Genomic DNA, 22,629 nt, shown 5'->3' on the forward strand with positions numbered 1-22,629 from the left:
TTGCCCCAGCTCCCTGGAGGCCCTCCTGGGGCTAAGACTTGTTCTTTCCACCCCCTGCCAGGGTTGTCAGAGAAGTAATTTCTCTTCAACCAGCTGGATTTGAATATGGAAACGATTTGTAATTACTCCAAGTCCTCCCGGGCGGCATTATCACCAGAGTGAGTCTAGAAGGGCAGGGGCTCCTGGGAAAGGAGGTGGGGAAGCCCCAGTGCAGGGAGGCACCTCGGGGAGAGCCTTCCAGAGGTTTGACCTAATCTAGCCTGCTCCTGCACAACCCCTGGGAGGTCCAACTCTCTCCACCCAGCTCCCACAGCCCCTCCTGCCTTACTGAACTCCCCACCCTGCCCCGATGAGCCCCCAGGTATGGGGTACCATCTCTGTCAGTCCCTCACTCTGTCTGGCCACCTGTCTTTCCTAGGGCATACGTTTTTGTGGCTGAAAGAATGGGGTCTAGAACTCTGAGGGCTTCCAAGGCACAGAGAAACAGACAAAACCCTGCTGTCTCTCCGGAGCCAGCCCTCCCGTTACCCTGAACCCAGCTGGATACTGGGGGGAGGGGGAAAGCCTCAGGGATCCAGCTGCATCACATCTGCAAGAGACCTGCCCGGGTTTCTCTGGGCTCTGGGTCTCTAGTATGCTAATGTCATGAATATTCATACAGAGGAAGGCAGGCTCCCTGTAGGAGTGGAAGGGGCTGGAGCTGTGAAGGACAGGGTCCTGGAGACTTCTGAGGGCCTGTCCTTACATCCTTGTGGGTATCCCATGTCCTGACCACTCTCCTCACCTTTGCCCACCTCCTTAGGACCTCAACCCCAGCAACCCCACTGCCCCTCCCAGCGCCCGAGTAAGGAGGCCTGGGATCTCCCACTGCCCTTGGGGTGGCTCTCAACACACCATGCAGATGGCAAGGCTCGCCTGGCTTGGCTTTCCCAGCAGCGGCTGAACTTCCGAACCCAGAGATCCGGGGTGTGCCTGAGGGTGCCCAGCAAGAACCCAGGAGCCCTGCCTGCCAGTGCTAGGCCCAAGGCACAGGTCTCCTTGGGCTCCTGCTGGGAAAGGAAAAGTGCCAGCCCTCCTCCCTGCCTCATCCGGCCTCATAAATTCCCTTAAGGTAATGGGTGAGATTCCTTCATCACTCCTTATTACCTCCTTCCATTAAAGTGGATAATCTCTCACAATCACTCACAACAAATGTCACTGAGACTGCTGGAGAGGCGAGAGACAGAGGGAGAGAACGGGGCTTTTTCTCTGGTACTGCCCCTGGGGAGAGGTGGTCTTATCCTGCTCCATCTCCCGGGAGGCACAACTCAAGGGGCTTTAGTGGAGAGGTGGGGTTGGGATTGGGTGGACTGGGGACTTCCTTGCTCTCTAGGTTTGGCCCCCTCCTGGCCAGAGAACCTTCAAAAAGTAGAGTCCCTGAAACCGTCCCACCCTCATTGCAAAGCTGCCCCCTGCTGGCTACTCCTCTGACCAGAGTTGTGGGATTAACCTACTTGTCTTTGGCGGAAGTGGTGTGTCCCTGGTCTGCCCACCTTCCTGGTGGCAACATGCCCAGGCCACAAACCACCGGACCAGGGTCCTGAGCCATGGGCATCTCCCTGAGTACCGCCTTTACCATGTGGGCTCTGGCCCCACCCAACTGTTCCTGGGCACACTGCCGGGATGGGGAGGGGGAGGGTCTGTACGTTTCTGCTGCCTCTACACAAACATATGCAACATGGGGGCGCCCCTGGCACAGGGAAAGGCACTTGAGGGAATAGACAGGCGCTCAGGAAAACATGTAACACACTGCACACGTGTAGCATACCCGTGCCTAGGGACATGCAACATTGTCGAGCTGACACCAGAGTATGCACCAAACATACCACACTGCAGTGTACATATGTGGCTCCTACATACAAGTGACGCACAGCATTCAGCACACATGTGGCGCTTGTAAGCTTGCACATATATAGCATCCCTACCCACAGGAACAAGCAACATGCATTCAGAACCTGAGCACAAGTTAAAGCACTGTGCATGCGTGAGGCAGTTGCATGCAGTCAGGCAACATTGCAGTGCACGCCTAGGGCACCTGTATGCATAACATATGCAAAGTTCAGCTCACACGACTGGCACCTGCATGCACAGGGATATGCAATTTGCAGTGCACATGGGGGAGGGGGGCAAATGTTTCAGCCCTCAGGGCCCCGAGACCCTGGCTGCGCGAGATGCCTTACGCCTGGGATATCGCTGGAGGGGTGTCGGGGATCGCCTCAGCCTGCGGTCCAGGAGGCCGAGGGTGGGGCGGGGTCTTACCCGGGGCTTCTCCCGCGCCGGCGCCTGGAGCCCAGGGCGGGGAGGGGGAGGGTGCGCTTGGCTCGGCTGGAGCTGTTCCCCCTTTAACAGGAGGCGGCGCGCGTCGCCCCCACCCCCCCGCCCCTTCTCCGGCGGCTCCTCGCGCCCGGCCCGGCGCGCGCCTCCTCCCGGGCCCGGCCGGCGCAGGCGCCGCGTCCCGCCTCGGCCGTCACTCGGCCCCGCGCGCGCTGCGGGCAGCGGCCGGAGCGGCCGGAGGAACCACGTTCGGCGGCGGCAGCGGCAGCGGCGCTCGGAGACCGAGGAGGATGCGGCGCCGGCTTGTAGAGCCCGGGGCTGCGGCCGCCGCCCGCGAATAGGAGGCGGCGCGCAGCGCGGGCGGTGCTCTGGGCGGGGGAGTGGGGAGCGGGGGGTGGGGGGCGGCGTGGCGAGGAGGCGGCGGCAGGAGCCCTCGCCCGGCCCGGCGCCCGCCCGCCCCGCGCTGCTCCGCGGCGTCTTTTCTGCACCCGCCGCTCCGCGGAGCTGGAGCCTTGGCCCTCCGCGCGGCTGCAGCGAGCTGCCCCGCGCCCCGCCAAGCCCCCGCCTTAGGGATGGCAAACTTGCGCCCCGTGGCCGCTTCCGCCAGCGCCGGCCCCCGCTCCTGCTGCTGACGGCGTCCAGGTGAGTGCTCGGCCTCAGACCCGGACCCGGCCCCCACCGAGCCCTCCTGTCGCGGTCCCGATTTCCGCACCGGCCCGGACTGGGGGCGCTCCCCCAACCCACCTCTGCTGAATTCTCCCCCGCCCCAGCTGAGTTCGTTCAGCATCTATTTACCCACTCTCGTCTCTCTGGGAACTAACAAGCCTGGGGCCGAGGTCCCCTTCATCTCTGGTGAGTCCCTTTTCTGTCCCCCTCCTCCTTACCCATCTCTGCCAAAACCCCTCGCCCCCGCCGCCAGTCCTCACCCACACCTACCCCCATCGCTGTCTCGAGTGTCTCCCTATCTAAGCCTGGATCCAGGGGTGCGCCCCCACCCTTGATTAGAGCCCCTCTCTCCAACCTGCAGCTCGCCTGTGTCTCCCCCCTTAATTCCCCCTCCTCGTCTGGAGCCGGACCCTGCTCCTCCCCTCCACTTCATCTCTGCACAGAGTCCTTCCTGTCCCCATCCGTGCCTGCCCATAGTTACTGCCTTTCCCAGCGCCGGTAACCCAACCATGCTTCCCCTCTTATTTCTGTCCTGATCGCCCCCTCCCCCATATCTACCCGGAGTCCCGCTATCCCTCGCCAGTCTCTGCTGCAAGTCCCCTCCCCCTCAGCCTGGACTTGGGGTCGTGCTCCCCATGTCTGCTCTGAGCCCCCTCCTCTCCAGCTTGGGAACTCGACTGGCCTCGCATCCCTGCCTCCCTTGTCCATCTTTGGTCGGAGACTCTCTGTCCATCCCCCATCCCTCTCCTCCCACCCCCAGGGCATAGAGCTGGGCACCAAACGCACCCTCCCGCAGCCCCGGGGGCTGGCATCATGCGGGGGTGGGGGAGGGCGGGTTGTAGGCCGTGAAGTTGGCGGCCACTCCCGCAGTCAGCTTGGTCCGAGGGAAGTCCTCCGCGCCACGGCCAGTGCAGAGCTGGCGAAGGGTCTGGTGGCCGCGGGGGGAGGGGCTCCCGGGCCAAGAGATGCTGCCCGCCTGCCCGCCTCGCCAGCTGCCGGCCGGGCCCCTGGGCGTCCTCTGGCGCCCCCTGCCCGCAGCCCTGGACCCGCCTTCCCCTTTTCCTCCCGCGGGCAACCCTAGGATTCCGCAGCCTGAGCAGCAGTGGTGGCTGCGGGGCGCTGGGAAGTCCCTGGGGAGAGGAGGCAGGTGGGCGAGGCCCGGTGCCCTCTCTTGCTAGCCGTGCCAGAACAGCCCTGGTTGTCTGGTCTTATGCTCTGGGGATGAGGTGTGGGGTGGGGTGGAGGGGTTATCCCAGCAGCAATTCAGGGCACAGACCAGCAGGGCTGGCCCCTGGATTTGAGGTGCTCTGGTTGGGCTTGTTTGGGCTTGGGCAAGTGTCCCCAGGAAGCCTCTGTCTACCCCATGGCAGTACCCACTAGGTGGGGGGGCAAAGGTGGGCTCTGTCTGGCTTGGGCATGGAGTAGGAAGTGGGGGAGTCCACTTGGCCCTGGGACAGAGCAGGGACCTGGGGAGCATCCCCTGAGCTGCCACAGGGGTGAGGGTCAGTATGGACTCTGCAGGGCATGCCCTGGTTTGCAAGGGAGGGGGGGAATGAGGGAAGGTCTTCTCTGAACCAAGATTGACAGAGAGATTTCCCCCCTCTTCTTCCCTTCTCTGCTTTTTCTTCTCCTTCCCTTTTCTCTCTCCCTCCCCCATCACTCTTCAGAAGGAAAGAGGTCCAGCCTGGGGTGGGTGTGTGCGGTAGGCATTTCTGTAACCCAGAGTGAGGTCCCAGCTAGTCTCTGCCTTCTTCCCTCCCTCCCAACCCCCAGGTAATGGAGCTGAGTAGTTAGGAACTCAGCTTTTTGTTGGATGACCTGGGTTCAAAAGCTGTGTGACCTGGGCAAGCTATATAATCTTTTTGAGCCTCAATTGGCCCTCCATAAAATGGGTCAGTGATAACTGCCTCATATAGTTGCTGGGAGAAATGATATTAGGTTGTTTGTATAGAGTGTCTGGCACCCAGTAACGCTCAACAATGATAGGTGTGTTGGGCTGTTTCTCTTCAAGGCCAAGGTCAGGCCCCTCTCCACTCCACTCCTAATCCCAGAGTAGAAATGCAGAACAAGTTCTAGTGACATCGCTCCAACCTCCAAGATAATAAAGCCAGAAAGTAGCTTCAGGTCCAGAATGGGTCCAGGGAGCCTGTGACCGTTAGTCTCCCCGCTCCCTCACCCATCCTTCAACACCCTACTAGATTCCTCCGGGATCAGAGGGGCATCAGTGAAAGGCCAAGGCCTCTGAGGTAATGGTTCAAGTGTAGAAGCTGGGGAAGTGGAGGAACCAAGTCAAGGTCCCCAAAGGTAGGCTGCTTCTTGGGGGGGGGGCGGCCCACGTGGGAAATCAGTCACAGAGGAGCACATGGGGCACAGAAGAACCTCTACCTACCCCCAGGAGGAGAGATGCCAGCAGAAACTTTCCAGGGCAGTTAGCGCTCCGGGTCAGAGTTAGGCGGTGACCTGGCCAGAGGGCCCCAAGAGTTTGAAGAAACCTGGCTTTGGCGGGCAAGGGGGAGAGAGGAGCCTCGAATCCGTGACGTTCTGCTGGCCTGGAAGCCCTCTGGGCAGTGTGGCTGGGCCTGGGTCCCACCGGGGAGTGGTAGCCTCCCAGCCTCCCGCCTGCCGGGGCAGCCCTGACATTGGGGAACAAAAGCTTTCGGTTCCTGTAGCAACGGCGGCTCCAGCTGCTGCAAAGTTCCGGGGAGGCGGGCGGAGGGCGGCTGAGTCACCGACCCCTCCCCCGCCGCCCGCGCGCACGGCACCGCCCCCCCTCCCCGGGGGGGCTGGGGGCCCGCATCCTAGTGGTGTGTTGGAGGCCCCTGCCCCCCTCGCCAGACGGAGAGACACTCTGCCAGCCGGAGAGGGAGGGGCTGCACTGGGGAGGTTTGCCCCCTCCCCTCGGTCCGGCCCACCAGCTCCCAAGGCTGGATGGAGGGTGTGTGCCTTCCTGGGTGCCAGAGCTCCGGGAGAGGGGTGCTTGAGGACCCCACCCCCGGCCGATGCAAGGGCAGGGGACCTCGAGGCCCGGGGGTCCCCGCCCGCGTATCGGTCTGGGCTCCGCCGTGCAGCGAGCGCCCGGGAGGCGGAGGGTGAGTGACGGGCAGGCGAACTGGGGCTGCCAGGTGGATAAACGCGACGGAGGTGCGCACCGACGCGCCCCCTCCCCCACCCACCGCCCCTTCCCTGCCCGCGGCCGGGGCTCCCGGCTCCCGCCGCCCGCGCCCCTGCTCTCAGCTAGCGGAAGGCTAGGGGTCGATCCCAGGGATCCCGGAGACCCAGCCCTTGCCCTGAGGTGCCCTCCCCGCCGCACTACGCCCTATGCCTCCTCCCACCCCAGTCTTGTTTTGGCCCTAACAGCTGCTGGAAAGCCTCGGAATCCCTCACTGGTGCAGAAGGGAAGCCCAGGCCTGTGAGATCTGGGAGGAAAGGGGCATGAATGTGTTTGGAGAGAGGGTGGGGTTCTCAGGTTTGAGGGGGGCAGGGGGGCATGCGGTGAAGGGGGCCTGTGGCTGGAGGAGGGGGATCCTGAGACTGAGATTGAGCTCATCACCCATCTCCTCCCAGAGAGGTCCTGAGGGAGGTGGCCTACTGATTATCCTTTCCATCAGCCTCCTGACCCAGGAAGTTCTTCCTCGGAGGTGACCTCCATACCCCTCCTGTCTAGCTCTGTGTGTGGAAGGGTCTGTGGTCTTCCTGGGCTTGCAGGTGGCAAAGCTATTCTGAGGTTTAACCCAAAGAGCCTTCAGAGGTACCAACCTCAACTTCAGCAGGAAAGAGAAGAGACTGTGAGGTCTGAGCAGTGGGAGGGGGAAGGGGAAAGGATGGTGTGAGCGCTCTCCCTGTGGCAGGCTCTGTGCTGGGAACTCACCAGGAGGCTGAATGAGAGGGTGTATGCAGTCCTGGGGGCAGGGATCATGTCTCCACTCCACAGAGGGGGAAACTCAGGCTCAGGGAGGCTAATCACGGCTCATAACCACCTGAGCTGCCTGTGAGGCCAGGATCCTTCTAGGTCCCTTCCCAGGGGAGGCGGTCTCTGACCCAGCTTGGAATTGGGCTCCTTGCCTTATCTTGTGGATGGAGAGTGATATAAAAAGGGGCCCCTAGAAGGTCGTATGTCACAGCAGGAACAGTGAGAGTCATATACACTCAGGGTGTAATTCCAGAATTGATGTGAGGGGAGGTGTCTGAAGGAGACTGAGTGGAGGACGGGGCTTGGGCAGGGTTTAGAGATGCCTCAATTCTGGAGAAGCCAGGCTGTGGCTCTGAAGGATATGGACCTAGTGCTTCTTGATGGGTTGGAGCTGTGGACTAGGGAGCAGGGGAGGCTCAGGAGATGGGGCTGGGGGTCTGAGCCCTCAGTTTCAGGAACACCAAGGAAGGAGCAGCAGATCAGATCCTGCCTGATGCTTAGCTGTCATATGCTGAGCTTCAAAAACCCAAATACCTGTGTGTTCACACTAGAGAGTATATTTGCATCTCTGCACGTGTGTATGAGTGTCTGGCTCTTGACAGCCTTGTACATGTGAGTGTGTGCACCTCGTGTGCCTTGAGTTCACTCATCTGTGGTTTACTCCGATCTCTGTGCATGTCTGTGTGCATGTGTATCTCTTCACAGGCAGAATGCCTGGCTACCCACCTGTCTGTGCATCCATGCTTTTGTGTGCATGTCTGCAGGGCACAGGGGTGTTGGTGTGTTTGTGTGTGGAGATTCCCTGCCCTGCTCTAAGTGGGGGAGACAAGGCCAGTTATAATGAGGCCCCACCTCCCCTCCACTGAGCTACAGCCATGGCCTGAATTTTGCAGCCTGCTTAGAAATAATTGGGGGCAGCGGGGGGATTGGCTGTCAATCATCATGAGACACTGGCTTCGCTAGTGCCGCAGCAGGCTGGGCAGGCTGAATGGTTTGGCACAGTCATGATGTGGGGTGGGAAGGCCAGGGGTCTGGTCCCTTTTCCAGCTCTGTGCAGGGCAGAGGAGACACAGCCTATACTAGCTTCTGCTGAAAAACTCCAGGCAGGTCTTTGGAAGAAGGTGGTGTGTCTCCTTCCTTGTAAATGCGCCTGCCTAGAGCCTGCCTCCCCACCCTGCTGTGGCCCAGGAGGGGCAAATGTGTATTTGCGCTTGGGGCTTGGGCCTGGCTCAGAGTGGCAGCATGTGGGATCTGGGCCAGCGAGGAGTTCCCTGGATGCTGCACAGGAACTGGAATTCTGGGATTCTCATTCCTTTCCCACCCCCCCACCCCCCGCCTCTGACCACTCTTCAGACTCCTGAACAGCCATGGGAAAACCTGTCCCTGGGGAGCAGCTGTGTCCTGGCACAATCTAGCCACACCCTGTGAATTATCCTATGTTTGTGATTCAGTTCCCAGAGCTAATAGCTTGGGACTGAAGCGTGAGGAGCAGAGAAGGGGACAGAGCAGGAAGCTATGGGTGGATGCGGGAGAGACCGGGCTGGGCCTCAGGTCCTGGACTCCAGTCCCAGCCTGAGGTGATCTTGAGCAGATTGCCTCCCTTCTCAGAGCCTCATCTTTTCTCCTCTAATGCGGAACAACCAGGCTCTGGGGGCCCATCCAGTGCTGTGAGCTATGCTTTGGGCATGGAGGAGGGAGGCAGCGTGGACCCCTCCTGGGGGCAGGGCTGGAAGCGGGGCTGAGCCTGGGCACTACTCTCTGCTACCTGGACAGCTGGGGCAGAGGCTGTGGGCAGTGGCTCTGCCCTGGCCTGGTGCGAGGCACCAGCAGCACCCCCCCACCCCCATCCCTTGTCCACTCTGGCGTGACTGCTCTGTCTGTCAACTTGGGTCCTGGTTGCCCTTCCCCACCTGGAGTACATGCACAGCTGCTGGGAGCTCAGCTCAGTGCTTTGGGGGCAGTTAGAAATCAACGGACACTGGTCTCCACTCCTAGGAGCTTGAAGACTCATGAGATGAGTGAGCTAGCCCTGGCGACATAGCAAGGGCTAGTGGTCACGATTGGGTGACGCAAACTTTCAGGAGAGGGCTGTGGGAGCTAAGAGGAGGCAAATGGCTTGGTGGCCTCCCCGGGGGTAGCAGGCCCTGCGCCAGGCCTTGGAGGATAACACCATGGTGGGAGGGGAAGAGGGGTTGGAGGGGAACAACTGCACCCATTTTGCAGATGCCTCTCCCCCTTGTTTCCAGCAGGAAATCCACAGCAGCGATAGTCATGACGTTCACACTTGCGATGCCCTCCCATGGGCATGGCTCAGGCTGTGCTCAGTCCCCACCACACCAGCGGTAACTCCTCCCCTTTCTCTCCCACTCAGTAAAGCAAGTGAGTGAGAATGACATTGTTCCGGGAATAACCTTGAATTGCTCTGATTTATAAAAAAGCAAATCGTTGTCAAACATCGCCACTTCGACAATTACCTCTGGATTATGTGTGACACGCCTCAGAGCTGATCACGACACATTGCGGCTGAGAGCAGCAGTTCTGGAGGATACAAGTTGCGTGGTGGGGCCGGGGCTGGATCTGAACATCAGGCCGAGATGCTGGCGGTTGATGGGACCAATGGAGGAACCACAGAATAATAGTCACAACTAATGTTTCTTAAGGGTTTACGAGATTGCAGATGCTCTCCTGAGGGCCTTCATTTCTCAAGTAAGGGGCTCAGAGAGGTCAAGTCCCTTGTCTAAGATCACACAAGTGGACCTGGGTGACTTAAAAGAACATAGCCTTCACCACAAGGCCCACGACCTGCAGCTAGCCACAGGAGATTCAGAGCCCATGCTGGCTGCGCCCGGGGCCACTGACCACTGTCTCTCTCCACAGGGCAAGGGACATAGGATGACCCCAGCCTGTCCCCTCTTACTATCTGTGATTCTGTCCCTGCGCCTGGCCGCCGCCTTCGACCCCGCCCCCAGCGCCTGCTCTGCCCTGGCCTCGGGCGTGCTCTACGGGGCCTTCTCACTGCAGGACCTCTTCCCTACCATCGCCTCGGGCTGCTCCTGGACCCTGGAGAACCCAGACCCGACCAAGTACTCCCTCTACCTGCGCTTCAACCGCGAGGAGCAGGTGTGCGCCCACTTTGCCCCCCGCCTGCTGCCCCTGGACCACTACCTGGTCAACTTTACCTGCCTGCGGCCCAGCCCCGACGAGGCGGAGTTGGGGCGGCCAGAGGAGGAGGAGGAGGCCGCGGGGTTGGAGCTGTGCGGCGGTTCGGGCCCCTTCACCTTCCTGCACTTCGACAAGAACTTCGTGCAGCTCTGCCTGTCGGCCGAGCCCTCGGAGGCCCCGCGCCTGCTGGCGCCCGCAGCCTTGGCCTTCCGCTTCGTCGAGGTCTTGCTCATCAACAACAATAACTCCAGCCAGTTCACCTGCGGCGTCCTGTGTCGCTGGAGTGAGGAGTGCGGCCGTGCGGCTGGCAGGGCCTGTGGCTTTGCGCAGCCGGGCTGCAGCTGCCCTGGTGAGACAGGGGCCAGCCCCGCTACCACCACGCCTCCGGGTCCTCCTGCTGCCCACACCCTGTCCAATGCCCTGGTGCCTGGGGGCCCAGCCCCACCTGCCGAGGCCGATTTGCATTCGGGGAGCAGCAATGACCTGTTCACCACAGAGATGAGATATGGTGAGTCTGAGCAGGGCCCAGGTGAGGCGGGTGTGTCTGGAGGGCTGATGGTGCCCATCTTGGCGGATACTGGGGCATTCATGTGGTTGTTCACCAATGTCTCCACTGGGTCCAGCCTTGTCCCGGTTTTGGGGTCGCCATAGTGGATTGGGGTCAGACCTCCCTCTTGAAGAGTTTGCAGTCTGGGTGGGTGAATGGGGGCAGAGACCCCCATAGACAATGCAGTGTGATAAACCCAGGGAGGGAACCCCCTAACTGGGCAGTCAGGGAAGGCTTCCTGAAGGAAGTGATACAGGAACAGAGATCAGAAGGACAAGTGGAAGCAAGCCAAGCCAAAGGAGTGGTGAGGGCATTCCAGGCAGAGGGAGCAGTGTATATAAAGGCCCAAAGCTGGGAATGACGGCGGCAGGCGCTGGCACTGCAAGTTGACAAGTTTGCCTGGAGGCTGGACTAGGCAGGGCGCAGGGACGTCTTCCTGCCCACATGGGTCAGTGGTTTTTGGCTGTGGCCCCAGGGTCAGGGCAGAGGAAGGCACAGAAGAATGTGCCTGGGTGAAGAGGCCTGAGCTTCGAGGCTGCCTTGGAGGGCTGGCCTGGCTCAGCTCCCAGCGTCCCCTGTCTCCCCGGCTCTGGGCCCGCGTCTTATGGGACCAAGGCCGCCAGCTGCTAGAGCTTCCTGCTGACTGGGCAAAAGCTCTTCAAGCCCTTGAGTCCTGCCTGCTCCTGCTCCCACCCAGCTCCCTCAGCCACGGCCACCTTCTGCCGGCCCTCCTTCCTGCAGCTTCAAGGCCCCAAGATCCTTGGCTGGGTCCTAAGTGTCTGCTGAACAGGGCTGGGCCAGGGACTGGCCAGGGGGCCCAGGACGTCGGGGTGGGAAGGAGGCAGATTTGGGATCTGGTTTCCAGCTCTGGTACTAACAGGGAGTTCCTGCCCCTCTCTGGGCCTCAGTTTCCCCATTTTGGATAACAGGTGCTCGCCTACCATTGTGAGGCTGTCACGCAGGGATGGGTCAGAGGGGCATCTGGATCTGGCTGAGAGCTTTTACAAGGACACAGGGGCTCTTGTGTGAAGGCTGCTAGGAGTATTGGAGGGGTATGATCTGTTCCCATGCCTGCTTTGGAGACAGAACCCGAAAGTTGGGAACTGTCTTTGTTACGTCGAGTAGATCCTTTTTTTTTGGCATCAGTTGTTTTGTCTGTAAAATGGGGAGATAGCCCTGGTTTAATTAGAGGTGTTTATCATGACAGTAGCCTCTGCCAAGGCTTTGGGGAAGAGGCTTCTCAGCCTCCCTCTTGAGACATCTGGCATCACACCCATCCATGGCAAGTGCCCAGTGGCCTTGTTCTGGCCTCTCCCCTAGGCCAGCGTGGCCTCTCGCAGCAGTCGATGAAGCCATCCGAGTGACAGCCAGGCCCTGGGCAGGCTACGGGCCCTGGAGGCTGGCCTGGGATTTAGTGCCTGCAGGAAGAAATTGAATTTTGCTTCTTTGTCGAACATCGGCGGAGAGCGCCAGGCGTATATCAGGAGGTTTATGGCTGCTCCTGCCTGGCCGCCACTGCCTGTCACTCTGTGGGGGCCTCCCCCATTGTGCTCGGCAGAGGGCCGGTTCTTTTGTCTGGCTTTCTCTGCGGTCCATCAGCCCAGTGGTCCACAGTGGATGGAGTGAGGCTTTGCCCTCCTGGGCGGGCACCATCCGGGCAGGCTGCCATGTGGAGCACAGAGCCAGGAGCAGCCAGCTGGGCTTGGCTGAAGTCGGAAGCGGGAGATGGTTGGGAGTTGGTTGGTAGCCGGGGTGTCTTTAGGTGTCAGAGGGGGCTCGTGATGGGAAGGGCACCATCGTTCCCACCATCATCAGAGCCTCTGCAGAGGCCTCTGAGACTGAGAATGGGAGGAGATTGGATCCTGGTTGTCCCTGGGCATGAAGCCTGGTATCTTCTCTGAGCAGGGAGCCCTGGGCTCCCAGCTCATGTCCCTTGTCCTGCTTGGCATATTGCCAGGCTGCTCCATGGGATGGCCTGCAGGGAGGGCTCTTGTAGGGAGTTGTGGGGGACAGGGGTGGTGGTGATGTGGCATCATCCATTGGCTCACAGGGCACACTGGTGCCCAGAGTCGGGCTGGCACAGCCCCTTCCTCTCCCTTGGCAGGCAAGGGATTCTTCCTCTTTGCCACCTCTTACCTTCTGCCCACCTTCTCTGGGGCAAGAGATGATGGGCACACGACTCAGTTTGTTCCATGCAGCAGGGGGCATCTGAGGGCCAGTGGCATCATCAGGGCCTGGAGCACTCTGTGCCTGGGCAGCACCACCTTGGCCAAGCCCTTGGCCTCACCTCCATGCTTCCCTTCACCTCCTCCCCACTGGGCCAGTTGGACATGTACCAGCTGCCGGAGAACTGGCTGGCACATGGAGCTGCCAGCTTGAGGACAAGATTGGTGGGATGGTGGTGAACAGGTGAGATCCTCATCCCAGCCCCTCTGCCAGGCACTGGGGCAGGGGGGCAGTGCTCAGCTTCTCTGGGGCGTCCCAGGTAGGATCAATGCAAGGCCAAGCGGGGTGGAGCTGGGTTGGTACTAGAAGAGCGATGAGGCTGGGAGCGGAGTGCCTGGGCCCGCCTCAGAGCTGAGTGCGTTTGACAAGAGGGTACAGATGCCTGTTAATTTCACGCAAACTGCCTTTGATAAATCTCTTGTTATTTTTGGTGAGTTGAGCCATAAATTTGTGCCATCTTGCTGCCGCAATCTGTTAAGTGGGGGAAGAGGAAGAAAGGGAAGGAAGGCAGGAAGGAGCTCCACAGAGGACAGGCACGGAGGCTGGCCGAGGCCGGGGCCGGAAGGCAGGTGGTAGAATTGGTACCAGCTCCAGAGCCCAGCTACAGGGAGCCGGTCGCCAACCTGCAGTTCCTGCCTGCGGACCCTCCAATCCTGAGATGTGGCTGTGCGGGGTGACATCTGGGAGAAAGTGTCCTTCACTCTTGCAGCCCCCTCCCTCCTCTGCCACACTCCCTGCCTCCCCCCAGGGGCACTGTCCCACCCTTGGCTGGTGGCTACTAGCCCACCATCTCCATCATCCAGGCTCCATTCCAGAGGCATGCATGGGCACCAGGTGAGCCTGCGGTCCCCTGAGTGTCAGGCCTGGGAGGGAAGAATGGGTTCAGATCCCTCCTCTGCCACTGCTGCTGTGTGACTTGGACAAGGTGCTACCCCCTTGGGGCCTCAGGACCCCCTGTTCTCTGTGTGTCACTTCCCTGATTCAGCCCCCAGGGACTCCCCATCGTGGTCCAGACTCCTCAGCCTGGCATTCCAGTCCCGCCCCTGACCCAGCTGCCACCTGCTTTCCCTCTGGTTCTCTCCCACACTTTCAACTGGGGCTCCTGCTGGCCCCGGAACCCCCTGCTTTCTGGCTTCCCTGCCTTTGCTTGGGCTGTTTCCCTCACCTGGAATGCCCTTTGCCCTGGGTTATCCTTTGCCCCATCCTTCCAAGCACAGCTCAAACCCTGTCTCCTCTAGGAGGCTGCCTCTCACCTGCCTAACCCAGTCCTCACCTGGCTTTCTCCTTGACCCTCAGGCTCTGCCATCTTCCTCTGGCCAGCATGGTCTGGTGGCAGGAAGAGAGGCCCTACCTTACCTGACTGTTTGGGGTGCAGACATTGGGGAGGCAGGGCCTCTCTCAGAGTGGGGTGGGGGGAGACCTAGCACATGTAGTACGATTCCTGGAGGATCCTTCCAGCCCAGATCTCTGCTGCCAGAAATCTGTGTGCTCCATCATGGGATGGGGAGTGGGGCACAGACCACCCCACCCCCCACCCCCAGACATCTCAAAGGGGACTGAGTCCCAGCCCATCCATCACACACGTCTTCATTTCTTTATCAGAATGGAGTTTATGCCAGGCCTTGGAGTGGCTCTGAGTGAATGAGATCCGAGGTGAAGCAGACACACCTTCTGCCCTCTGGTGGGGGAGAGTGACCACTAGTGTACAGTGGTGGTCAAGGCCACAGGCTGAAGTCACCAGGCCCCAGGTTCAATCCCTGACACCACCACTGACTAGCTGTGTGACGACGGGCATGTTTCCTCATCCCTATATCATCACCTATAAAATGGGGATAGTGGAGTTATCTAAAGAGTAATGGTGAGGATTAAGCAAGAGAATTTGGGTTAATGCTTAGCACAGTGCCTGGCACATGGTAAATCCCTGATAAGTAGTTGTGTATTGTCCTAACTTAGTGTAATAGGTATGAATGTATGTGCTGGATGTCAAGGGAGGAGGAAGAGTGAGGGATTAAACCGCAAAGGGGTGGGAAGGTGGTCTAAAGAAGGTGATTCTGAGTTGGGTTTTGAGGAGTGAATAGGAATTCACTAGCCTGTGCATTTTTTTCTTTAAATCAAATCGCTTTTGAAATTTAACACATTAAAAAGAAATTTCATATCATCAATGGAAAAAGAGTATCACTTATCTGAAATAGAAGGTAACCAAAGAAACAACAGATTCTAGCTAGACGCTCGTCCCTCCTCTCAATTCGTTAGAAAGAGAAATTAGCACGTACTGGGGATGTGTTAAAGTCTCGGACTGCACAGAGACCTTCTTTCTCATGCACTTGGAAGGATTAAAAGTGAGGTGGCCATATAATTTATCACCTGAGCCGGGACATTTTCGAGGTTATAAATGGGGGGAGGGGGTACTATTAATTCCATCAGGGTGATAGGCCTAAACCAGACTATCCCAGGCAGATTGGCAAATAGTCACTCTACTAAAATGAGACCTGGAAAGGGGATCACTTTCTCAGTCCATGACCCAGTGTTATTTCATGGCACATTTGTGAGCCTCCCCAAGTCATTTCCCGGTGCAAGGGGAAGGGCTTTCAAGGTAAAGGAAGCAGCCCGTGCCAGGGCATGGCATGTGAACATGCTGGGGACAGGGGGCTGTAGTAGACCAGCCTTTACCAGACGGTAGCCCCAGTGGTGGGGGATGGGGCCAAGACTCTGACTGCTGCACCCAGACACTGGGACCTCACCCTGTTGGCTGAGGGCTTTAAGGCAGCAAGAAGTTGGGCGGCGTGGGGGAAGAATGATGAGTCGGAAGCGGTCCCTGCTCTCAAGGAGCTCCTGGCTACGTGGGGAAGGTGGCAGAGACCCAGCTAGCTCTGTTGGGAGGCTGGGCAGATAGGCCAGCAGCCTGGGGAGGAAGTCATTGGAAGGGGACTGGCATTCTGGCTGGGTGTACCCAGCTGCACGGGACTGCACAGGTAGAGTCTAGAATTTACAAGAGCCAGCTTCCTCTGCCCTGGCCCCCCTGGGGTCCTGATGTTCTGCTGGGGCTGGGGAGCCATGGAGGGAATGACAGAACGGTGTTTCAGGGGGATCAGTTGGTGCCTACTTGGGGCTCTAGGGCCAGCCTCAGGGAGGATGCAGAGACCCTGGGGAGGGAGGACTGCTTTGTAAATTGCACTGCTCTCTCCCCGTGGAAGTGGTGATTATCATGGTTTTTTTTTTTTTTTTTTTGCGGTACGCGGGCCTCTCATTGCCGTGGCCTCTCCCGTTGTGGAGCACAGGCTCTGGACACGCATGCTCAGCGGCCACGGCTCACGGGCCCAGCCGCTCCGCGGCACGTGGCATCCTCCCAGACCGGGGCACAAACCCGTGTCCCCTGCATCGTCAGGTGGACTCTCAACCACTGCGCCACCAGGGAAGCCCCTATCATGGTTGTTTTTAATACATTCATGACAAAGGAGGCTGAGGGGGCTGGACTGTTTGGAGTTTGAGGGGCAGGGTCTGCGGAGCATGGGGTAGCAGGTGTGTGCAGTCCTGCTCAGATGGCAAAGTGCCTGTGCCCACCCTGCCTGCCAGTGTCAGGGGTGAGACCACAGTGGTCCTGTGTGGTTGGGGTGGAGGAACCCTCAGGGATACTTGGTGTTTGCTGAATGCCTGTCTTGTGTCTGGCAGCTCAGAGCTGGGCCGTCTGTGCAAGAGGTCTAGGGAGATTGAAACCCTCCCTCAGGGGCCAGGAGAGGGATTAGCACAGGTTACTCACAGCTATAGCAGAAGAAGGGACCTGCACACCCAGACCTCTGTGTAGTCAGCCTAGGGAGGCTTCCTGGAGGAGGTGGCATTTGAAATCTAGAAGATTTTGACAGACTGAGGTAGAGGAAGGGTGTTCCAAGAGGAGGGAACACCATTAACAGATGAGTGGAAGGAGGAAAGCAATTGCATGTTCAAGGGATAACAAGAAGGGAGTGGCAGCTCCTTTCATTGAGAGTTTATTATGCTCCAGGTGATCCGTATCTCTCATCATTTCATTCTCATGATGAATTAGGAAGTGTCACCTCTATTCTCAGTTGGAAAATTTTAAGCTCAGAGAGGTGAGGCGACTTGCCCAACGGCACACAGCAACACTATGCACACTTGGGAATCAGACCTGCATTTGTCTGGCTCCCAAATCTACGTCCTTCCCACTGACCCACACGGCCTCACAGTTTGGCTGCCTGGTGGGGAGGGGAAAACAGGACCGGACAGGTCAGCAGGGACCAGAGCATGCCAGGCTCAGAGGTTTACTGTGGTGGTAGCAGTGGGGAGCCACTGAAGGTTTCTCAGCAGACGAGTGTGTGGGGCTGGGCTTCCAGAGGACCACTTTGGAGCCTACAAGGGAGAATCAGTCTCGCCTGGCAGACGCGGGGCATAGATGCTCAAAGGAACAATTAGGAAGAGGTGTGAAAACAAGAGAATAGAGGCAAGTAAGTGAGGGGCTGTGGGGAGGCGAGGGAGTAACTCGGGGTCCCATGGGAATCAGGGAAGCCGTCTCTGAGGAGGTCCAAGTTGAGTTGCATTTTGTCAGAGCCAGCGCAGTTCAGCGTAAAGTGGCCTCGAATCAGGCAGGCTGGAGTTCGAATCCCACACCAGCCTCTCTCCAGGATGAGACCTTGGAGCCTCATTAGTACCTCATTAGTAAAATGGGAGAACCTGCCCTAATGAGAATTAAATGAGGTAATGTAGAGCATGCAGTGACTGGCACATAGGAGGTGTGTAGTAAATTATCTCCTACAGGGTTATTCAGAACAAAACAGAACAGTTTAGAGTTCATCCAGGGTTGAGCGGGGAAGCAGGTCCCAGGCAGCAAGCAGCCAGGTGGGAAAGCTGACAGGTGGTAGGGCTGGGAGCATCAGAGTCCCTGGTCCAGTCAGCTCACGGCGCCCACTGAGTGGGACGCTCAGGAGGTCTGGGGGTGCTCACACCCCTTCCTGGAACCCTCCTTGTCCTCTTGGCCCATCTTCCTTTCACACCTGCCCTGGTCTGGGCCCGGAGCTGGCAGGGGCCTGCACATGGTGTATGCTGAATAAACGTTTGTTTCAGTGGCTGACGCCTCTGGTCTTATCTGACTTCTTCCCCCGCAGGGAGAACTGGCTTTCCTCAGTGGGGAGTAGGGTGGGGGTGGGGAGGGGAGGGCAGTCAGTGCAGGCCCCGGTGGTGTGGCCTTGAGCTTGTCCCTTGCCCTCTCTGGCCCAGCCCAGGAGGCTAGGAGAGGGGCTCAAGAGCTGGACCTGGGACATGTTCTGATTTTCAAATGGGGTGGATTCTAGAAACCACCGACACCACCTCTGGTTATATGGCGGGGCTGGCCAGCAAATGGGTGGTGAGTGGTCAGTAGAGGACGGGGCCCCACAGGAAGCAGTGTGAGTCCACAACAAGCAAGCCAGGCTGGCCTCTCACGTGGCCGCATTTGATGGGCTTCCTGGATGCCAGGCCAGGGATGGGAGGGGTTGCCACCCACAACAGTAATGGCCAAGACGCCAAAAAGGAGCTGGATGAGAGGACTCTTGACTGGATTTGCAACAGGTCAGATGGCATCTCCAGAGCGTTTATTAATAAATGGATGTCAAGCTTGGGGTGGTCTAGGTGGCGGGCTGCAGGTCAGAGCTGATACTCAAGATGACAAACGACCATTTCCAATGACCCCCATGGGGTGGGGGAAGCTAGGAGCAACACGTTCATTGGTGTTTATTGCTGTTTCTCTGGGCCGGATTCTGTGCTGGTGTTCGTGTGGTCAGGGAGATGGCTCACACAGCCTTTCTTCAAAGGGCTCTCGGATGGGGGGTAATTCAGACAGCAGATGGAATCATCTGTGATGAGTGGGCACGTAGAAGAGGGGGCAGCCAACTCTGCAGGGGAGTGGGGGCTAAGGAAGACTTTGCCTATGAGAGGTCATTTGAGGTGGGTTTTGAAGGTCATGTAGGAGTTTTCCAGGTGAAGGTGGGGAACAAGTGGGTTTGAGAGGTTTGAGAGGAGATGATCATCCTATTTTGGACACGCTGAGTTTGAGCCCCCCTGCCCCCCCAATCAGAGGACCTGTTCAGGAGGCAGGAAGCTATACAGGAGTGAAGCACAGGTTCGGCGGGTGGCGCAACGACTTCGGAGCAGCCATTCAGGTGGGGTTCATGAAGCCTGGGGGGGGCGGTGTTGTCCTGTGAAAACAGGACAAAACGTGGATGCCAGATGTGGGAAGCAGCAGGAGAACAGACCAGTCAGAGAGGCGGGGGAGAGGTAGCAGGAAGCCAGGCGAGTCAGGCAGGGGAGTGTTTCAGGCCTGGAGAGTCAGCAGGGCGAAATGCTGCCAAGGGGTCGGGTGGGACAAGGCCTGCAAAGCATCCATAGGATTTAGCCACAAGGAGGGCACTGATGACTGTCAAGAACGGTTTCAGCAGAAGATGTGGTCAGAAGCCAGACTGCGGTGGATTTACCAGGCAAGGTGACATCTGAGCTAGGATGTGAGTGGCAGGTGAGAAACTGGAGTGCCAGCTCTGGACCACTCATTGATGGTGAAGAGGAGCCGAGGGCAGTAGCCAGAGAAGGCAGGAGGGTCAGAGGAGGGCCCCTCTGAGAACGGAAAGGGCCTAGATCTGTTCCCAGGCTGCCACGAGGAGAATGCTGACGAAATGCTGATGAGATGGGATGATGGGTGGAGCCCTCCCTGAGAAGGTAGGCGGGAGGAATAGAAGGCAGCACTGGGATGAGGGGCTGGTCTTTGTGAAGAGAAGGGCTTCAGGAAAGTTGGGAGTGGGAGGGGTGAGGCAAGAAGTCGGGGTGGGGGGGCTCCCGTGTCATAGCTTCTGCTTTCTCTGTAAAGGAGCTTGTTGCAGAGAGGGAGTGGGCGGAGATGGGCTTGAGGAGAGAGGTCAAGGTCTGGCACAGCCCGCCGAATGGGGGACAGGGAAGGCAGGGAGCCCTGCTCGGCCATCGGATGTGCATCCCTGAATCTGTCGTGGTGGCAGTTGGCACAGCTGTAGATTTCTTTAGCAGCCTGGGGGTGGGTGTGGAGAAGGCGGTTTGTCACAGTCTCCAGGGCTGGGGACTGGCTGAGCGGGTGTGGTGGAAAGGCTGGGTGAGGGGATTCGGGAGCTGCCAGGCATGGTTCCAGCACCTTCCCTGTGGTCTTGATAGAGGCAGGGCCCAAAGTGAGGCCAGGAGCGATGGCAGATGCTGTTCAGAGGGAGGAGGCCCAGGGGGCTGAGGGGTGGTGGCATGTGAGGGTGCTGAAGGGGTGGAGGTGTTGAGGGAAGGGAAGATGGTGAAAATAAACCAGAGAGTTGCTGCCTTCTGAGCATTCCCCATGTCCAAGCAGGGTGCTGAGGGCTTCATGATCTCCTGTCAGGAAGTCCTGAGGTCAGCCCTCAGGGTAGGGGGTATTCTGAGTATGGTTCTACAAGGTCAGAAAACAGGGTCAGAGGGGCAAAGACACTTGCCCACAGTCACACAGCTGGTCAGTGTCCACGCCCCAGTTGGGACCAGGGTTGCCTGACTCTGAAGGTGTCCTGTGGGGTGGGGAGACGCAGGTTTCAGAGATGGTGGAGCAGTTTAGGGGATGATGAAGATCAGGTCCTGGGACTGGTGGCTGAAGTGGAGGGAAGGGTCCGGGAGTGGATGAGACCAGAGGCCGGGCTGAGTGGCAGCTCAGGGCCCTCTGGACAGCAGGTTTGCTCAGAGTGGCCACTCTTCATGCCTGGTGAGGAAGAGCTTTCTCTCGGACGCAGAGCCTGGACTGGGCGGCAGGGGGCAGGAAGAGTACAGCCTTCTTGGGTTCCTTCCAACACAGAGTGCCTGTTCGGTGCTGACCTGGTGTTCAGAAATAGGAGAGGGCCTGGGAGTAGGGGAGAGGAGTACCTTCTAGTCTGGGGACAGCATGGGCAGAGCCCTGTCCCAAAATGCTGTTCCGATCCCACCTGCCCAGCAGCCTCTACGTGGGCTGGGTCTTTCCCCCCTGTACTCATGTCTGCCACCATCCCCGCTACCCAGCCTGTGGGAGGGGGCCTGGTGAGCTCACCTCTGAGCAGGAGGGCCTGGCTTTGGAGAATGGGAGCTCCCAGCCTCTCCTCCAGGGCTGGCAGTGCTTCCAAGGCCTAGACCAGACACAGACATCGGGCAGCCAAGAGCCCGGTGAGGTGGGGGCCGAGGCAGCAGCAGCAGATCCCAGAGCGCCTGCTGCTTGCTGGCCACAGGGCGGTGGGGAGTAGGGTCTGCTGGATGGAGGCACCTGCCCCAGGCCCTTAGGTCTCAGAGGAGCGGCATTCTGACCTGTGCCTCCAGGTCACAGTCCAGTGCTGCTTGGGGGGCAGAATCTGGGCCCCAGGCCCAGCCCCTGGCTTGGCATGAAGCCAAGCGTGTCCCAGAGGCAAGCTTACGGAGTGGTCACAACTGCTCACCTTGGCTGTTTGTCTGCCTTAGGGTCAGCCCTGTGAGGGGAAAGAGACTGGACTTGAGGCTTTCCAAGCTGTGTGATCTTGGACAAGTCACTTCCCCTCTCTCGGCCTCAGTTTTCTCATCTTTAAACGGAGGTGATGGTCCCTACTTCCCGGGGGAGGGTTAAGGAGATAGGTAGGGACAGCACTTGGCACAGAAGCCTCCTGCTCATTAATATGAGCGGCCACTCCTCTCCAGTCTCCCCCAGTTTGGCTGAGGCAGGAGGAAAAGACAGTCGTGAGGCTGTAGGCAAGCCCTGTGTGGCCTTCTGAGCCTCAGTTTCCTTATCTGTAAAATGGTGTTGGTGGGGCAGGGGGCAGGATGTGATGCTCTTTCAGCGTCACCTGCAGTTGGTTCCAGACCCTCTGGCTGAGGGTGAGCAAGGCTGCCCTCTCTGTGCCACCCTGGCGGGACTGAGCTGGCCTCTGCTGAGCCCCTGCCACCACCTCTGTGTTCCAGGTGAGGAGCCGGAAGAGGAACCGAAGGTGAAAACCCAGTGGCCAAGGTCTGCAGATGAGCCTGGGCTGTACATGGCGCAGACAGGTAACTCGGGCCCGCCTCCCTTCCTCTGTGGTGGGGGCCCGACTCTGTGGCATCTGGTGGCATGTGTGCTTGGCGTGTGCCTGTCTCTGTCAATGTCCTGGAGCTCAGTCGTGTCTCTGCCATGCGAGGCCTGTGGGCTGGGCTGGATTGCCTCCTGAAGAGCCTGTCACTTGGGGTCAGGGTAGGAGGATTCCTGAGACTGAGTGCTTGGGAGATGCCCCCTGCCGCCGACGCTGTCCCTCTCTCGTAGGCGACCCAGCGGCTGAGGAGTGGTCCCCGTGGAGCGTGTGTTCCCTGACGTGTGGGCAGGGCCTGCAGGTGCGGACCCGCTCCTGCGTGTCCTCCCCCTATGGGACCCTGTGCAGCGGGCCCCTGCGGGAGACCCGGCCCTGCAACAATTCAGCCACCTGCCCAGGTATGCCCGTCCTCCCCGCCCAGTCTGCCTGCAGGGTCGGGTCCTGCCTGGGACTCGGGCAAGTTCATCTTCCAAAGATGGTTGGTTGCCTCCTCCTTTCATTCAGCAAACTTGACTGTGCCCCCACCCCCCCACCGTGCCCAGCCCCACACAGGGCATCGGGGACACAGATGAATCAGACCAGGGCCCGCACCAGCAGGCTTGGTTCTGGGCACATCACTCCCCTGATGCCTACGTCCTGGTAATCAAGGCTTGTCTTTTTACCCTCACTGCCTTCCGTGTTCCCTATGCTCTGGCCACACCAGCACCTCTTGCACTTTCCCACCACCCTGCACTTGCCTATTCTCATCCTATCCCCTCCACCACTACCTTGGCTATTAAAATTCAGCCTGT

General features: G+C 59.1%; 1 protein-coding gene and 1 pseudogene across 3 annotated transcripts in view; both read left to right on the forward strand.

Annotated features, from left to right (window-relative positions):
* The window catches only part of LOC308605436 (methylosome protein WDR77-like), a 524,245-nt pseudogene that overhangs the window by 211,531 nt on the left and 290,085 nt on the right, over positions 1-22,629 (forward strand). The window lies entirely within an intron of this gene.
* The window catches only part of ADGRB2 (adhesion G protein-coupled receptor B2), a 36,327-nt gene continuing 16,591 nt past the window's right edge, over positions 2,894-22,629 (forward strand). Inside the window, exons 1-4 of one of the 2 annotated variants that reach the window (XM_081224895.1) lie at positions 2,894-2,955; positions 9,767-10,559; positions 21,738-21,821; positions 22,072-22,236. In XM_081224895.1, the coding sequence (XP_081081021.1) occupies positions 9,782-10,559; positions 21,738-21,821; positions 22,072-22,236 (1,027 nt within the window). In that variant the 5' untranslated portion in view covers positions 2,894-2,955; positions 9,767-9,781. Of the gene's footprint in view, positions 2,956-9,766; positions 10,560-21,737; positions 21,822-22,071; positions 22,237-22,629 lie in introns of those variants that run through there. The other variant, XM_081224894.1, reaches the window with a different exon arrangement.

The sequence above is a fragment of the Mesoplodon bidens genome, assembly GCF_964165515.1.
Source record: "Mesoplodon bidens genome assembly, chromosome: 2".
Classification (NCBI taxonomy): domain Eukaryota; kingdom Metazoa; phylum Chordata; class Mammalia; order Artiodactyla; family Ziphiidae; genus Mesoplodon; species Mesoplodon bidens.